Below are 17357 nucleotides of genomic sequence, written 5' to 3' on the forward strand. Positions count from 1 at the left end.
GGGCCCAATGAAAAAGCCCAATGAATTCCAATCTTTTTGTTTTTCTGCTCTGTAGTCTGCACAGGGAAAGGGAGTGCTTAGTTCCACAGCCATTCCAGTCGAGAGCATATTATTGCCATTAGATCCAAACGCAAGCATTGTTAATGGAAGCAAATGAAATGTAAATGTGTAATTTCTTGCGAGTCTCTCCTTTGAAGCAGGCTTATCAAGGACAGTTCAATCAATTTTGGTCTCTTTAGGGATAATTTTATTGTCAGTCTACTGAACTGGCAGGTCTTGCTCGCTGCAAAATGTGCAGTGCCTGGCATGTCATGCGTCATCAATAGTTGTTGAATGAATAACTGACTATTTCTGAAGCAGTGAGATTGAAAGCAAATCCTACTTGGTGCATTAGTTTTCATCTATGATTTAGTCAAATCGATATTGGAATCTGAGGTCTAGTGTTCAGTTTTTGACCTCTTGTGAGCTGATTGCTCAGTGGACAATTAGGGAGACATCAGGGGCAGTGAAAAGTACCCTGTTCTAGGAGTCAGGAGATGGCTGTGTGACCTCGAATGGGTCAATAAACCTCTCTGGGCTTCACTTTCTCTCTGCATCTGTAAATTGAAGGACTTACCCCGAGCACTGTTTTCCAAATTGTATTAGATGATGCAGATGTTAATGGATAAGGTCTAGCATGAAAGAAGTTCTGCAGACCAGGTACAGTATCTGTCTTCTACAGAGTTTCTTACAGCTTTTCCTGTGTACTGTGACTCCCCAAGCAGGAGAGAATTCTGCCTTGTTTTCCAATGCCTTTGACCTTGTGAATCCTTGTTTGGTGCAATTCCTTATTGCTTTATTTCTCTGGAGATCACAGTTTGCAGGGATCACAGTCGGAGAAACTCTGATCCAAAAATGTCTAAAATGTAGCTCTTCTATTCTAAAGGACAGGTTGTTATAATAAGCCAAATTTTTTTGGTGGCAAACATTGCTCTAGACTCTAGTTCAAATAATTTGTGTTAGGGAAAAGGCTTATGTGAGAACGTTGGGAATCCCTTCTGCAAACTATCATTCATCATTCAATATAATTATTTATACCTACTGTATGCTAGGCACTCTTCTGGGAATATTGTCACCAATTAAATACGCTGATGTCTGGGAACTTGTATTTCAGTAGGAGAGAGACAGCAGACGAGCACACGATACTGTGCTGCACGGGAGTGTCCATGCTCCCCAGACTGTGAGATGTCACGTCAGGCAGCGGTAACTGGTGGGGTGCCAAGTAAACCAGGGTGGAGTGATGAGGCTGCTGTTTGATTTAGGGTGTTCAAGCGAGAGGCACGAAGAGAGATGCAGATGGAAAAGGGGTGACACCCACGTCCAGGGGAAGACCTGAACGGGGACTGCGCGGGGCACGCTGGGTAAAAGGGGGTGGCCAGTGTGGCTGCAGAACTGTGGAGGGTTAATGCCAGCAGCAACGGCAGGCATTCTAGAGACTCATCCTGTGCCCGGGCTGCAGGTGCGTGGATTCCTCCGATGCTCGCAACCCTGCGAGGCAGTCACCATTGTTACCAACATTTTACTGAAGGGGAAATGAAGGCATCAGAAAGCTAAATAACTAGCCCTGGGTCACATGGCTGGTAAGTGGCCAACATGGACTTGAACTGGAGAGCCTGGCCGCACAGTCTTCCTTGACCCCCTGCAGGGGTGAAAGGGGCTGCCGAGGCCCCCCCATCAGCAAATGCACTGGTGCCTGGCTCAGAACAGTCCTCGCTCATTTGGTAATTACTGGGTTAACTGATGCATTCCTGTATCCACGTGTAAGCTGACTTTCATTGTCACCTGCCCTGGGCGTTCCTTTGTGTTTGGAGGGGAGGCAGCAGTGGGAAAAGGAGCACATATTTTGGCCAGATGCCCCTTCCTCATTCCGTTGTGTTCTTCACATTAACCTCACGTACTATTAATTTCCATTTTACAGATGAGAACACTGAGACACAGAAAGGTCAAGATGCTTGTCCAAGGTCATATGACTAGTAAGTTTTGAAACCAGGGTTTTTACATAGGCCTGTGGTTCTCAACTGGGGTAATTTTATACCCCAAAGGACATTTGGCCATGTCTTGGGACATTTTTGGGTTGTCACAACCGAGTTGAGGTACCCCTACCATCTAGAGGGTAGAGGCCAGGGATGCTGCTACACCTCCTACAGTGCACAGGATGCCCCACCCCACCCCCCAACAACAGAGAATTATCCGGCCTGAGAGGCCCTGAGCCGGGTCCCAGCTGATTGTCTCAAAGCCACACCACGCAGGCTTTGAAGTGCCAAAGCCCCGAGTTCAAATTTTACCTCCTTCATTTATTAATTGTCTGAATTTAGGCACCTCTCCTGGCTTCAGTTTGTTTATCTGAGAAATAGGTACATTAACCTCAACAGGTCTGGGTGAGGATTAAGAGTATGTGTAACATGGAGGTTGTCTCCGTGTCGTTCTTTTTACACACACACACACACACACACACACACACACACCCCAGGCTTAGGTGCTGTGATTAACTAGGTGTTTATACAGCAAGTCCCAGGGCGGCATTGCCGGTCAGTGCGGTGGTCCTCACATTTTGGGCTGAGCAAAGCCCTGCAGGCCTGAAAGTGCCATGAGAAGTGTTATCATACAACAAGAGCTGAATGTTCTTTATAACTAGCAAAGTGTCTCCACAGTGCTACCCAGAGCGCCACAGTCACCTGGTGAGGTCCCTCCAGCCTGCCCTTTAAAGAGAGGAGGCAATTGACCCAGGGAGGGGTCCAGAGACTCATCCACAGTCACCCACCCAGAGCGACCCAGGCTGAATTTGAAGGTGGCCTTAATTCTTGCACCTTCTCCATTACTCTTTGCAGAAAGAACAGGTGATCCCAGGTGAGCGGTGAGCACTTCCTTGAGCTCTGCATCTCACTCTCCTCATCCTATTCCTGTCTCTGTGTGATGACAGGAACCGCCTGCCCCCGCTTTGGGGGAGTTCCATGGCCTGTTTGGTGAGACAGGACATGGCCACCCAGGGGCCACCCAGGGGCGCCTCCAGCATTGCCACCTCTAGGGGGTCTCCCACGTGCTCTCTCCAGCCTGGTGGCTTCAGAGGGGGGTGGATTCGTACCCGGTGGCTCAGAGCTCACAGCTGTGCCCCAAGCAGGGGAGAGCCAGGTGGACACTGAGTTTCCTTTTGTAACTTGGCCTCCATGAACCATACTCTGTTCATTAGAAGTGAGTCCCCAACATCAGACCTTATTCAAGGGGCAGGAATTAGGCTTCACCTCTTGATGGGACATGTCAAGCAGTTTTGCAGAAGAGATGTTTTACATGTTACATTTTATTAAAAAAAATTATTCTAACATAATTTCAGATTTACAGAAAAGGTGCAAACTATTACAAGAGAATGCTAAATACTCTTTGTCCATCCAGGTCCCCTAACATTAACTGTTCACCATGTTACTTGCTGTGTTCCTCTCTCTTCTCTCTTTTTCTTTTCTGAACCATTTAAGACATGATGCCCATTTACCCCTGAATACTTCAGTACATATTTCCTAAAAACAAGGAATTTTCTTATCTAACCTACAGACCTCATTCAGATTTCATGATCATGCTTTTAACAAGAAAATCAGCCAAGACCGTGGGTTCCGTTCACTGCATCTCTCTTTGCCTTTCTTTACTCCGAAACATTTCCTGCCTTTTTGTCCTTCATGATACTGACATTTGTGAAAAACCCCCAGCCAGTCACTTGGTAGAATGTCCCTAAATCTGGGTTTGTCTGGTGGTTCCTCCCGAATAGCTTCTGACATGCACTTTGGGCAGAAACGGCACAGAAGCGATCGGCGCGGAGCTCCTCTCAGAGCACCGTGTCCGGGGGCACGTGCTGTCAATCCATCCTGTCACTAGCAACGGGAGCTTCCATGATAGGGTGATGGCAGTGTCCACTACGGAGTTACTATGTCACCCTGTGTAACTCATAAGTATCCTTGGGAGAAAGACTGTGAGACTCTAAAACTATCCTATCGTTCCTCAACTTCTCACCCGTTGGTTTTAGCATCTATTAATAATGGTCCTTCCCCAAGTCAGTTATTATGGTGATTGCCAAATAGTGGGTTTTTAAAAATTCCATCATCTTTTTATTGTAAGTCAGGGAATTTATGTATTTATTTATACTGATGTAGACTCTAGGATTCCTAGTTTTTTTTTTCAGTAGGTTATAATCCTTTATTCTCCACATTTATTGTGATGTTTAAATTGTCCCAGATCTGGCTGCTGGGAGCCTTGTCAGGTTGGCTCCAGTGTCCTTTGGATTCGCTATATTATTCTTTGAGCAGTTTGCTGTTTTTGGCACAAGATATTCCAGACTCATCTTATATATTCCCTGCCTGAGCCCTGGAAGCAGCCATTTCTCCAGGGGGCTTTGGTTCCTTTTTATCAGAAAATGGTATTTAGAAATCAAGATCCAAGGGGTGGGGTGTTATTGCTACTGAGGTGACATTGCTTCTAGGTCCTCTCACGGGACAGAGGTGGGGAATAGACACATGTATACACACACACACATACATTCATAAGCATCTGTATATATTTCTGTATCTAGCTATGTGTGTATATTAAGTCCCATGGATTCCTTCTGATACTTCTGGATGTATTTTAAAATCATCACCCCTAAATGTTAGCGACCATATATAAAAATAGATTTAAAAAATTTCTGGGGAGATGCCAAGATAGCTGAATAGAGACTCACATCTTGCCCTCTCCCACAAATACACCAAGAATTGCATCTGCAGACCCACTGAACTGCACAGAACACCTGCTGAACTCCGGCAGTGTCTCTGGCTTCGAAATACAGGAGGATTCTCACAAAATCTGGTAAACAACAAGTTCATACTGTATAGCACAGGAACTATATTCAATATCTTTTAGTAACTTATGGTGAAAAAGAATATGAAAATGAATATATGCATACTCATGTATGACTGAAGCATTGTGCTGTACACCAGAAATTGACACAACATTGTAAACTGAATATACTTCAATAAAAAAAAATATGTACAAAAAAACCCCACATATTTTTTCTATATAGAACAGGGAACTATATTCAATATCTTGTAATAACCTTTAATGAAAAAGAATACGAAAATGAATATACGTATATACCTGCATGACTGGGACACTGTGCTGTACACCAAAAAGTGACACATTGTAACTGACTATATACTTCAATAAAAAAAAAATCATCCCCTCTGTTCAAATCCTGAATCTCTGATGTCTTACTTAGTTCATGAGAACTGGAAGTCAAAGAGATTAAGTGACCTGCCAAGGCTTTTTTCTTTTCTTATTAAAATGGGGATAATAGCTGGACTTATCTTGTAGTTTGCTAGCAGGGTTGTGTGGTGGGAGGCAGGAGGCAGGTGGCAGGTGTGAGGCCAGACACACAGGGAGAATTAGAAAGCTGTCTGCTCTGCAGTTGTGCCCATAAGACCCGAGAGCACAGGCTGGGACCTCTCTGTGTCCATGCGGTGGTTCCGTGCTCCATCTCAGGAGGAGTGCAGGGACCAAGGGCTCAGGGGCCAAGGTCCTGGAGAGGGGTAGAATGGAAAAGCAAAGAAGACTTGGCCGCACCTGGAACAGTAGAAACAGGGCAAGATGTCAAGCTCGATGAGGAGAGAAATGGTGAGACCAGGGGCCTCTAAGAGGAGAATATTCTTGAGCTCACACAGAACCCCTGGATCTCAAAGCCAATTTGGGGAAGAACGTAGAAGGTACATGAGTACCCCCTTTCACAAGTGGGGCAGAACCATCAGACTTTTGCTCTGCCACTGTCAAAGAGATGCCATTGTGACATTCCCAGTTAGGGGCCTGGAGACGCACATGTCACATTTGTAGGATGCTGACACAGTGCTGGACCCGGGGAAACACTTAGGACGTTCTTTTCCATTCTCTTCCGCGATCATCTCTGGGGACTGGCACTCCACCAGCAGTGACGGGATGGCGATGACTAGCATTTGCTGACCACACTCTGTGCCAGATGCCCCACGCCCATCTTTTCACACCATCCGTTGCAATGTTCTGGTGAAGGAGGTGCCCCGTCTTCATTTGAAAGATGAGGAAAAGGAAGTTCAGAGAGGTTCAGTGATCTGTGTACATTCACACTTCTAGTAAGTGGGGCTGGAAGAGAGGATTGTTCGTGAAGAGGCTCCACAGACTGAGCCATAGTCTCCCTCCCGGAGAGGCCCCCTTTGGGGCCTTACACAGTCCTTGGAGGGACACAGACGGAGGGTCCCTCCTTCATACATGTTGCCCCACGGGTCTTCTCTAAGCTAAACATCTTGGATTCGAAAACCAGCTCTCATCAGACCTGGCTGTAAATTCTCTCCCCATCTTGGCCCCTCTTCCAGTGGCCCTCGAACAATGAGAAACGAGATCTCAGTTATATCAGATCGTGTCTGCTCAGCATGCCTGGGGGGTCCTGTCTTTCCTCACTCCTGTAATTTCAACAATTGGGAAAGCAGGTCCAGCATGGCTTGTCAGGAACAGCCAACACATCCCAGTTCAAAAGTCAATTTGGATTCATTGGTGGTAGCTGCTCAAAGTCCTGTGATGAGAAAGATTTCACGGCTGCATTTCAATCAATGGAAAAGAGGTGGCTGATTGACTGGCGATGTCTATTTTGGGCTTGGGAAAGGGTAGGGGACATGTGATAAGTGTGAACCACTTGGCATTCTGGGTCTACCAGTAGTCCTCAATCCTGCCTGCCCCACAGAACCACTTAAAGTATTGGTGTCTGCCATTCCAAACAGTTGAATCAGGATTTTTGAGGCCTAAGATTTGGTATTTTTAAAAATTTAATTTGTTCGAATGTTTAACCACACCTGAGGGAAACAACTAGTCTGCTCTGTCATTAGGCAGGTTTCAAATCTATGTGCCTTGATACCTCCGGCTGACTTTCGCTACAATATGCAGTTGGTTCTCATCAGCAGTGACATCTGACAATACTCTGGCTCTCTTGTTATCTTGTATTATTCTCGTATATTCTGCCACAAAAAAGAATCAACAACCACTGTAGCTGACCCCCTGTGCCTCCCCAGTTAAATACACACCAGGATACGTGTGCACACACATCTCACATGTACACAGGTGCCCCCACAATACACATGTGCCCAAACTACATTTATTAGCATGGTGGCGCACCTATGCTCACATACGCACGCACCGGCACGCACACGCATCCTCACATACACTTATCTCCACCTTCGTCTTCTAAGAGGAGGTCCTTTGTAACAGTCCGTACCTAAATAAGAAACATTCCACAAGGCTTTTGAGCCTGAACAGAAATGGCCACTATCATTTTTTTCTTTAGCAATTTCCCATGTACTTTAAGCAAATTAGAAATCTGGCTGGAGACTTTGGAAAGCATTTTGCCCGTTCCCTACATTGTGTACATGCAGAAACAGAGGCCCAGAGAAGTTGAGGGGCTTGTCCAAGAAGCCCAGCAAGGTTGTAAGAACTAGAATCCAGGTCTCCTGACCTCAGATCACAGCTCTTTCCCTGGCAATATGCACTTGTCACGAAGGCCAGGGTGTGGGAGGATGGGGGATGGGGGAGACGGGGGGTTGGAGGGTAGGGGCCTAGGTGGCACTCCTTGACCTTGGAAATTCATTTTCAAAGGAGAACATGAGTACAAAACGTTCATAGTCAATTGTTCTTTCTGTGTAAGAGAAGTTGATGACATTTATTCTTTTCTCACAACATCCCGGTTAAAAAAACATTGTTTAGTTGTTTATGGATCAAATACAGATGCTCAGGGATTTTTAGGACCCTGATTAATTCTAATTGAAAGAAGTGTTGAGAACAGCAATTCACAACAGATGAATGTTAGCTCTTAGTGGGGACGAAACAGCATGTCAAAGGCCGTATTTTTTTTGTTTGTTTTTGGTATTTCATGAAAGAGAGCAGGCTTTTCTGTGCAAAGTGGCAGGAAGACATTTTCAAAGAAGAGCTCAGAGGGAAAAGAGGACTTTAAAAATGAATCGAAAACAGACTCAGAGGCACTGGGCCTTCATTACAAGTTCCTCCCACTGGGACAGAGGCTGTTAAAATGAAAGCAAAGAATTTAAGCAACTTTCTGTCCCCCGCCCTCTCCTCCTCCCCCAATTTGGTAAACTGATATGGACATCTCAGGCAACAAAGAATGAGCATCAGATCTGGAAGCAACAGATTTGGGTTCGAGTCCCAGTAGTGTCATTTTAAGTAAATAATTCACCACGTCTGGGTTTGGTTCCCTCATCTCTAATAATGAGAACCATCACGCTTACATCACAGAGTCATTATTAATATAAAAACTGCCCAAGAGCTAGAATTGACTCCATACCCGATGCCATGTTAGGACTCGTACAGAGAGGTCTCACTGATCCTTCACAGCAGCCCTGTGAGTGGGTCTGCCTGTTCCTCTTGTACAGAAAAAGATGCTGAGGTTCAGAGAGGTCATGCTTCTTGCTCCAGGTCACACAGATAAGAAGTGCAGATTCCAGCCCATCCCTGTCTGATTTACCGCTACCCCACATGGTAAGAATGTGACGACAACAAATTGCAAAATAAAACACATTGCTGCCTATTCAGTGCCCCTGTGCTAGGAACCCAGAATGGAAATGGATTAACATTATGGCCTCTGCTTCCATGCACCTGATTGCCTATTCTGGGGAGCCCTCGGAGGCTGGGGAGGAGAGAGAGTCTGGTGGTGGTGGTGAGGAGGGCTGATGCTTTTGGATGTATCTTTGGACTCATGTTTAAGGTGCATATGGGCCATCCATGTGGGCAAATGGGGTGAGGGCCAGGGCAGAGGTCTGGGTCTGGGACCACCACCACCAAAGATAATAGCCAACATTGATTGACGGCTTAATTTTTGCCAAAGGGTTCCCAGGTGTTACTCGGTTCCGGCCTCATGGTGATGCTGTGAGGTAGCTGTACCATCACGCCTGCTGCGCCGAGTGGTGAGGGGGACTGCTTCTCACTCACATGCAGGCGAAAGGTAAAACCTAACGCGGATAGTTCTCCTGAGTCCCAGGGTTTCCCATTTGGTGATTCACAGACCAATCTCATTCCTCAGGCTCTAATGTCCTCTCTATTTTGAGTCACTTTTTGTCTTGTGAGAGCTCCCCTGTGCCTTTGTTCTGCTTCATTTGATTCTTTTGGGCTCAGTGTGTGTCAGAACTTTTCTCCCTGAGAGCTGGAAAGCAGTTTTGTGACCACTGGGTTGAAGGACCCTCAAGTGAATGCCTTTGCACACCAATAGGAGGCACGAAACTAAAATTAAGATTCCTGATCAAAAAGATGACAGGAAAGGGTTCACTATCAAGAATGTGGTGAGGGAGGCACTGACCTGGTCCAAGCACAGGCCTCTCAGCCCCAGTTCTGTTCCCTGCACAAGTATAGGGCATGTTTACTCTGTCCCCAGAGGACCTTGGGGCTCCAAAGCGCATCCTGAGAGAGAGGGTCATGAGAATAGTGATTTGTGAGCTGCTCACTACATGCACAGGCTCCTTGCCGAACATTTTATAAACATTAACTCATTTAATGTTCACAAAAGATCCAGGAGGTAGGTGTAATTAATACTGCCGCTGTACAAACGACAAAACTGAGGAATGGAGAGGTTTAGTGACTTGCACTAGGTCACACGGTGCATGTAGCAGATCTGAGATTCAGACGGATGCATTAACTGTCTAGAGCCCACGGTCCCCACAAAACTCCCTGCCTGTCATGGCTTCGTGGCTTGTGTTCCCATTGGCCTGAGTCCTGGTCGCCAAGGGAGGACCCTCTAATACCCCATCCAGGGCATCCATCCTTGTCTTTTCTCAAGCAGCCTTTATCAGCAATCATGTGAGGTTATTAAGGGCATTTTTCTGACCTTAACATCGTCGTCTGTAGCTGTTCCCAGACCATTCCCATCTCCCACAGCCACCCTTTCTCCAGCAAGCTTGGACCTGTGGTTCTAACATAGGGAGCCTGGTTCATTTCAAGGCAGGAAGTGACTAACACGACGAGGAATAACATGAGTGAGGTTGAGCAGATATCTCAGTGGAATGTGTGTCACGCTGGAGGCGAGAGTTTCATCCTGAGATGGATCCTCAGCCCCTGGCAGCATCTGCCTTGCCTGTTCTCCTGGCTCAGGAACATTTTGACAGGAGGTCAATGATTTTGCTCTGCATATAAGAAGCCGACCTTTCTTGGGAAGGTGGCCCATGGACTCAGATTCACATGCTGGTGTGCGAGTAAGTGGTCAACGCCAGCACTTTGACCTGGTGTTCACTCTTGTGCGAGTTTCTGGCCAGCTCCCGGTGCTGGGGTTCTGAGCCGGGCGCTGGGACTGCAGAGCAGCAGGACACAGACTGTCAAGCCCAGGAGAAGAGGTTTGCTTGATTCCAGTAACTTGAAGACGATTGAAAGTCCTTGGTGCCTCAAGAGAGGTGAGGAAAAGTAGAGAGGGAATCCAAAGAGGTGAGTTAAAGGGAGCATCAGGGAATATTTTGTGGCTAAGATAGCATTTAAATTAGTCCTTGAAAGGTTTATAAGCATGAGAACAGGTGAAAAGGAATGGGGACAAAGCAATTCAGGAAGAAGGAACAGCATGAGCAAACAAAGGTGGAAGGATATGTCGTCCCTCCCAACTGAAACTGAAAATGTTTTGGCTGTGAAAACAAGCATTTTAACCGTAAGTATATCAACACTGACAGATTTTTCCCAAGCAAGTATTTTCTAGAGTAGAATGCACTGAGCAAATTAAATGCATTGATCATTTTTCTCTTTGGTGCAGTTAAGCCATTTACAAGCACTACTTTCCATTTTCTCCTTTTATCTTACTAAATTTATTTTTATTGAATCAATTATTTTCTTGGAAAACTTTACAGTGAAGATAGAATTTATTAGTCAGTTTCTTTTCTCCATTTCAAATTTCATCAATCTCTTCCACCATTGTGTTTTCTCTTTGGAGGGAAGGGAGTTATTTTTAGCAAATTACCATGTAATTTTGCAATTACACCAGTTTTATTATTTTTATTTTTTATTTTTTAAAATTGAAGTACAGTCAATTACAATGTGTCAATTTCTGGTGTACGGCACAATGTCCTAGTCATGCATACATATATTCATTTTCATATTTTTTCGATTAAAGGTTATTATAAGATATTAAACATAGTTCCCTGTGCTATACAAAATAAACTTTTTTAGTTTTATTTTTTATTGATGCTTTATATCAGTAATATTCATTATGAATTAGATTTAAAACTAATAATTTGGATTTATCATTTAGCTGATCCATGGGAAATTTGTGAGCAGATCACCTCAGACATTCCAGGACTGGTGTTTTGTCCTGGAGTGGGTAATTATACTGCTAATTCAGTTCTTTAAAATACTGCCCATCAGGTTGAATACTGTGGGCTTATTGTTTATAGTGTGGCTGGAGCAAAGAGAAACAGTGGGGTCAAGATGGCGGGATAAAAACACGTGGCTCCCTATTTCAGCTCAGGGGTCTGGAGAGAGGAAAGCACAGTCCTTGGTGACATCCACCCCCAGTGAGCAGTAGGATGCTTGGGTATTAATAGCAGACCTGAACCAGGCCTTCCAGGTTTCCCTGCTGTAGCTTCATGAACTAGTTTAAGTCATTGCTAAGAGTTCCTACAATCCAGGCAGATGGTGTAGTATAGTAGCTGGAAGTAGAAGGAGGTTGGGTGTTCCTAGCTGTGTTACCCTGGGCAAATCTCTTTGCTCTCTGAACCTTGCTTCCATATCTGAAAAAGGGTGGTAATACCCACCTCACAGGATGTTGAGCACAATTCTTGACACTTAGTACATCTATCATAGATTGAGTCTTCCTTTCAGGAATTAATGATTTTTTAAAATTGAAGCACAGTTGATTTACAATGTCATGTGTTAATTTCTGGTGAATAGCATAGTGATTCAGTCATATATATATATATGTGTGTGTGTGTGTATATATATATATATATATATATATATATATATATATATATAAAATAAAAACATATTCTTTTTCATGATAGGCTATTACAAGATACTGAATATAGCTCCCTGAGAAAATGGCAGAAACAGGAAGGTCGCTGTGTCCTCCTGCCCTGATCCCTGAAAGCAGAAGATGAGTCTCCCATGTGACAGGCAGCCTCTCTGTGCCAGGAGGAGGAAGGGAGGCATCTTATTACTAGAGACAGGGAATTTAGGGATGAGAAGATTGTATAACAAACCTTGTTACTTCTTCATCATTTATTGCCCAGAGCCCAAACCCTACTGTCTTGTGAATTCTTCACAAGTTGATTGTTTCTTTGTCTAAAAGGTATAAAAGCTTCCCACTCTTGCCACTTTCTCAAGGTTTTAATTGCCTGTGAAGGCTCCCATGTACATGTAAAAATTTGTTAAAATTTGTATACTTTTCTCCTGTTGATCTGTCTCATGTCAGTTTACTTCTTTGGTCCAGCCAGAGATCCAAAGAGGGTAGAGGAGAACTTTTCCTTCCCTACGATTCCACACACAAAGCTTCTAGCCTCTGGGCCTTTGCACATCCTGTTCTCTCTATTAGGAATCCTGTTCCACCAGAGAATGCTGGTGGACTCTGTTTCACCCTCCAGCTGGAGCATCCTCTCTTCTGTGCAGCCCTTTTCTGTGCTGCCTGCCCAAATGGGCGGTCCACCTTCCTGTTCTCATGCCACCGCTAAGCCTTGTTTATTCCCTGCTCTATGCAAAGCTTAAGAGTTGCAGGTAACAACTGAAACTCAACTCAGACACGTGTTAGCAGAAGGGTAGTTTATTGGCTTTTGTAACTGCAAAGGCCAGGAGTGATGGGATCTAGATAGAGGCTCAAAGATGTCTTTCTCTTGTTCTATCTCCTCTCTTCCTCTTCCCTCTTCCTCTTTGTCGCTTTCATCATCTTTGGTCTCTTAGGGTACCCAACTGGAAGTCTGGGTAACTGACCCCAGCTTTATCCTGCAGCTCTGTTTCTTGTCTTCACCTGAATTAGATGATTTTCCTCTGATTCTGAAACTCTGACCCCCACATGCCTCTGGGTTCGGTTGTCAACAGAGTCATCAAGGAGGTCAATCTGCCTGGATTGTGAGGTACGTGGATGAAGGCAGACTAGGAAGGCAAAGGGATCTGAATCATGGTGGGCTCTGAGTGCCAGTCTGAGAAGTCAGGGCTGTGCTCTGTAGTGGGAGTGGGGAGCCCCTGAGAGTCCTTTGGCAGGAGGGTGTACAGTGATCAGAATTCCACGTTAGCAGAAAAAATTGGGGAAGGTATGTAAAGGATGGAATAGAAAAGTAAGAATCGGGGAGCTGGGAGACTTTCCCCTTTGCCAGTTTTACTGGCATGGGGCGAGGTGATGGAGAGCTCATGAGGCGTGGTTACTGGGCTGTAGGATTGAATAGACAGAAAGATACAGTGGTGGTATGGAGGGGACAGCCACCAAACTAAGCTTGGGCTGCTGTGACAGGTTAAATGTGGGTCCCAAAGATGTCCACATCCCAATTCTCAGAACCTGGGAAGTTTACCTTATATGGCAAAACGATGAACATTACCTTATAGGATGAAATATGTAATTAAGTTGAGATCTTGAGAAGGGGAGATTGTCCTGGATTATCCAAACGGGCCCAATGTAATCACAAGGCTCTTTATAAGAGAGAGGCAGAGAGAGATGCTACACAGAGGAGAAGATAATGTGAGAACATCTGCAGAGAAGGACCGGGAGACGCTCGGCTGCAGCTTTGAAGACGGAGGAAGGGGCCGTGAGCCAAGGGAAGCCAGCAGCCACCAGCAGCTGGGAGGGGCAGGGAACAAGCTCTCCCCTAGATTCTCTGCAGAGGGCCCTGCTCTTGCTGACAGCACGATCTTAGCCCAGTGAAACTGATTTCGGCTTTCTTGCCTCCAGAACTGTGAGAGAATGAATTTCTGTTGTTTTAAACCACTGAGTTTGTGGTAATTTGCTGTAGCTGCAACAGAAAACTAATGTAGTTGCTTAAAAGGGTTTCAGAAGGTGGGCTCCTCTCCCAGAAATCAAGTTCTGCCACCACCTTCTGATGCCAAGGACTGGGCTCCTTTGGGGGCAGGGCCACAGGAATGTTGGTTTCCATTTGCCCTGTGCTCACCCTGGCCCTCCCCCCTTTGCCCCCATTACAATAAAAGTGCCAAATTCCCACTCCTTTATCCCACCTTCCATACACCTTGCCCAATCTATCTGCCAAAAGTAGAATTCTGATCACTGTACACTCTCCTGCTGAATGACTCTTAGTGGCTCCCTTAGGCTGATTACAGAACAAAGTCCAGACATCTTGGGCTGGCAGGGGCTCAGTGACTGATTACAGACTCAGCTGCCATCTTTCAGAGGATGGGGATTAATAATAACGGTGATAGTGATGTTGATGATGGCGGCGGTCATGATGAGAGTGATGCCGCACGTGATAGTGAAGTTGATGGTGGTGGTGATGATGGTAATGATGACGGTGATGCTGTGATGGTGGTAAAGATGATCGTGGTGGTGGTGATGGTGATGGTGATGGTGATGGTGATGGTGATGGTGATGTCAGTGATCATTACTGAGCACTGGTGCCCAGGTACTGTGCTTTGGGCTTTCTACACACGAGCTCACATATCCTTACTCTATCCTTACGAGCAGGCTTTCACAGATGGGTAATTTGAAGCTCAGAGAGAGCCTTGTCACACACTGGCAGTGGCTGAGCTAGAACCTCCTGTTCCTGTGCACAGGCTGTCCCTTTAGTGTGGCTGGGACAGCCTGGCACATCTGTTTTGGTCGGAGGGTTGCCTCTCTATCGTCATAGACCTAACCCCAGGCCGTACTGCGCCAGAGCATTTTAGAGTCTAATGTTATAAACCAAACAGTAGTCAATATGAGAGCTCAGGCAGGGACCACAGGTGTCACCCCTGCTGGTTACTTCACTCTGATTTGTGCCCCGACACCCAGCTTGGAGGATCTAAATTCATATCAGCTTCCAATCTGCACTGCGGACTTCTTCCCCTGTGCCTTGGTCGCTGCCTTCCCCTATTATGTCAAAGTATTTTTAGCTAGAGGAAACAGCAATTAAAAAATCTGTCTCTGTATTCCAGCTGTCCCTTCAATTACCTTTCTTCTAAATTATATATACATGAACTTCAGCTGGAACTCCTCTCTCTGCCCCATTGCCTTGTTCTTCCAGTTCCCCGGGTGGGCAGGGGCAGACACTGTGGATTGGCTACCCCACAGGCATGCCTAGCTCCTTGAAGCTCCCTTACCCATCTCCCACCAGTCCCTATGGAACATGGGAAAATGTTCACAAAATGTTATGTTAAAGAGGCAGGCTATCAAAAAGTGGCAGTACCTGGTGTCCATCAGTGAATGAGTAGATGAACGAAAGTTGGTCCATCCATGCAATGAAGTATTTATTATTCAGCCTTATGTAGGGGAAGGAAATGCTGACTCATGATACAGCATGCATGAAACTTGAGGATATTATGCTAAAGTAAATAAGCCAATCATAAAAGGACAAAATTGTAGGCTTCCACTTAGATGAGGTACCTTGAGCTGTCAAATTCATAGTTACAGAAAGCAGAATGTGGTTACCATGAGCTGGGGGAAGAGGGATACGGGAAGTGAGTGTTTCATGGGGACAGAGTTTCAGGTTGGGAAGACGCTCTGGGGATGGATGGGGTGACGGCTCTACACCAATGTCAGTGCACTTAATGCCACCCATTGTACACTTAAAAATGGTCACAATGGCAAATTTTATCTTACATGTATTTGACCACAATAAAAAAATAGACCATTAAATAATCTTTTATATAATGGTTTCATATAATATGTGTTGTTTTTTCCAAGTTGTATAAAGAGTACATGTTCAATGACACGATTGAAAAATACAGAAAGCCTCAAAAACAAAATGTTTCACATTTCCACCCCGCAAAATTAACTGCTATTAATACTTTACTGTGTATGATTTCAATATTGTATTTCCACACATGTTTGCTTATATATACACACCTTCACACATTTTTAATCTTTTCTCAAGTAAAGAAGTATCTTATTGTTCTCACATTCTGGTAATTTTTTTCCCCTCTTACTTAAAATATTGTGAACAGTTCCTGCTGTCTAGATGAGTTTTGTTTTCAAGTGACTTACTCATTTATTCATTCAACAAATATTTAATCGGCGTCTATTTTCTGCTTAATGCTTGTCCCCTTCCAAAGTTGAAAAAAACATTACAGTGAATACCTGATAACCACAACCTCAGTTTACCATTAACATAGTCTTATCCTTGCTTCCTGTATGAACGTATCTATTCATTTATCTATCCCTCGATCTGTCCATTAATCCATCTAATTCTGATGGATTTTAAAGTAAATTGCAGACTAAGTAGAGGTCTATCTAAATTCTTCAGCATGCTTATTATTAACTAGAGTTTAATATTTGTTTACAATTTTTCCTTTGATAGAAAATTTATATACAATGAAATAAACACACACACACATATGTATAAAGTTTGTATTTCCTGAGTTTTGAAAAACATATACCTGGAACATCATAGTCATCCCAGAAACTTCCCTCCTGTGCCTTCTAAGACAATCCTTACCCCACGCCCCGGGAAGCAACCCCTGCTTTTTTTTTGCCACTAGGATACGTTTTCCCCCTAGAATTTCATAGCACTGGAATCATCTAGTAAGGAGATGATTTTAGTCAACATATGTTTTTGAGATTTATCCACATGTCAGAAGCTTGTGCCTTTTTAATGCTGAGTAGAATTCAATTATGTGAACAGCCAGTTTGTCCATTTTATGTTTATATACAGTTGAGTTATTTTCACTTTTTGGCTCCTATGAAAAAACTGTTATGAAAATTCTTGGATGTTTTCTCTTGTCTCTGTGGTAGTTAATTTGATGTGTCAACTTGACTGGGCCTTGGGTGTCTAGAGATTTGGTCAAACATTATTGTGGGTGTGTCTGTGGGGGTGTTTCTGGATGAGAGTAACAGTGGACTAAGTAAAACAGATTGCCCTCCTGAGTGTGGGTGGGTCTTGCCCAATCAGTTGAAGACCTGAGCAACAAAAGGTCCCAATAAGAGGGACTCCTGGCTGACAGCTGAGCTGAGGCATTGTTCTCTTTTTTTCTTTTTCTTTCTTTCTTTTTTTTTTTTTTTTTTGCCTTCAGACTCGGGATGAAACACTGGTTCTTCTTTGGTCTCATGCCTGTCTCTAGCTTGTCACCTGCAGATCTTGGGGCTTTTCAACCTCCATAATTACATGAAACAATTCCTTATAAAAATGACTTTTAAGAAATATATAGATATATGTATCCTATTGCTCATGTCATGTTGG

At 44.5% G+C, this 17357-nt stretch overlaps 1 protein-coding gene across 1 annotated transcript in view; it reads right to left on the reverse strand.

Moving 5' to 3' along the window:
* Nucleotides 1–14359: 14359 nt before the first annotated feature.
* The window catches only part of SLC2A9 (solute carrier family 2 member 9), a 201561-nt gene continuing 198563 nt past the window's right edge, over nucleotides 14360–17357 (reverse strand). Inside the window, 1 exon segment of the mRNA XM_032496859.1 lies at nucleotides 14360–14501. Within this exon segment, the coding sequence (XP_032352750.1) occupies nucleotides 14360–14501 (142 nt within the window).

This window comes from Camelus ferus, chromosome 2, assembly GCF_009834535.1.
Source record: "Camelus ferus isolate YT-003-E chromosome 2, BCGSAC_Cfer_1.0, whole genome shotgun sequence".
Taxonomy (NCBI): domain Eukaryota; kingdom Metazoa; phylum Chordata; class Mammalia; order Artiodactyla; family Camelidae; genus Camelus; species Camelus ferus.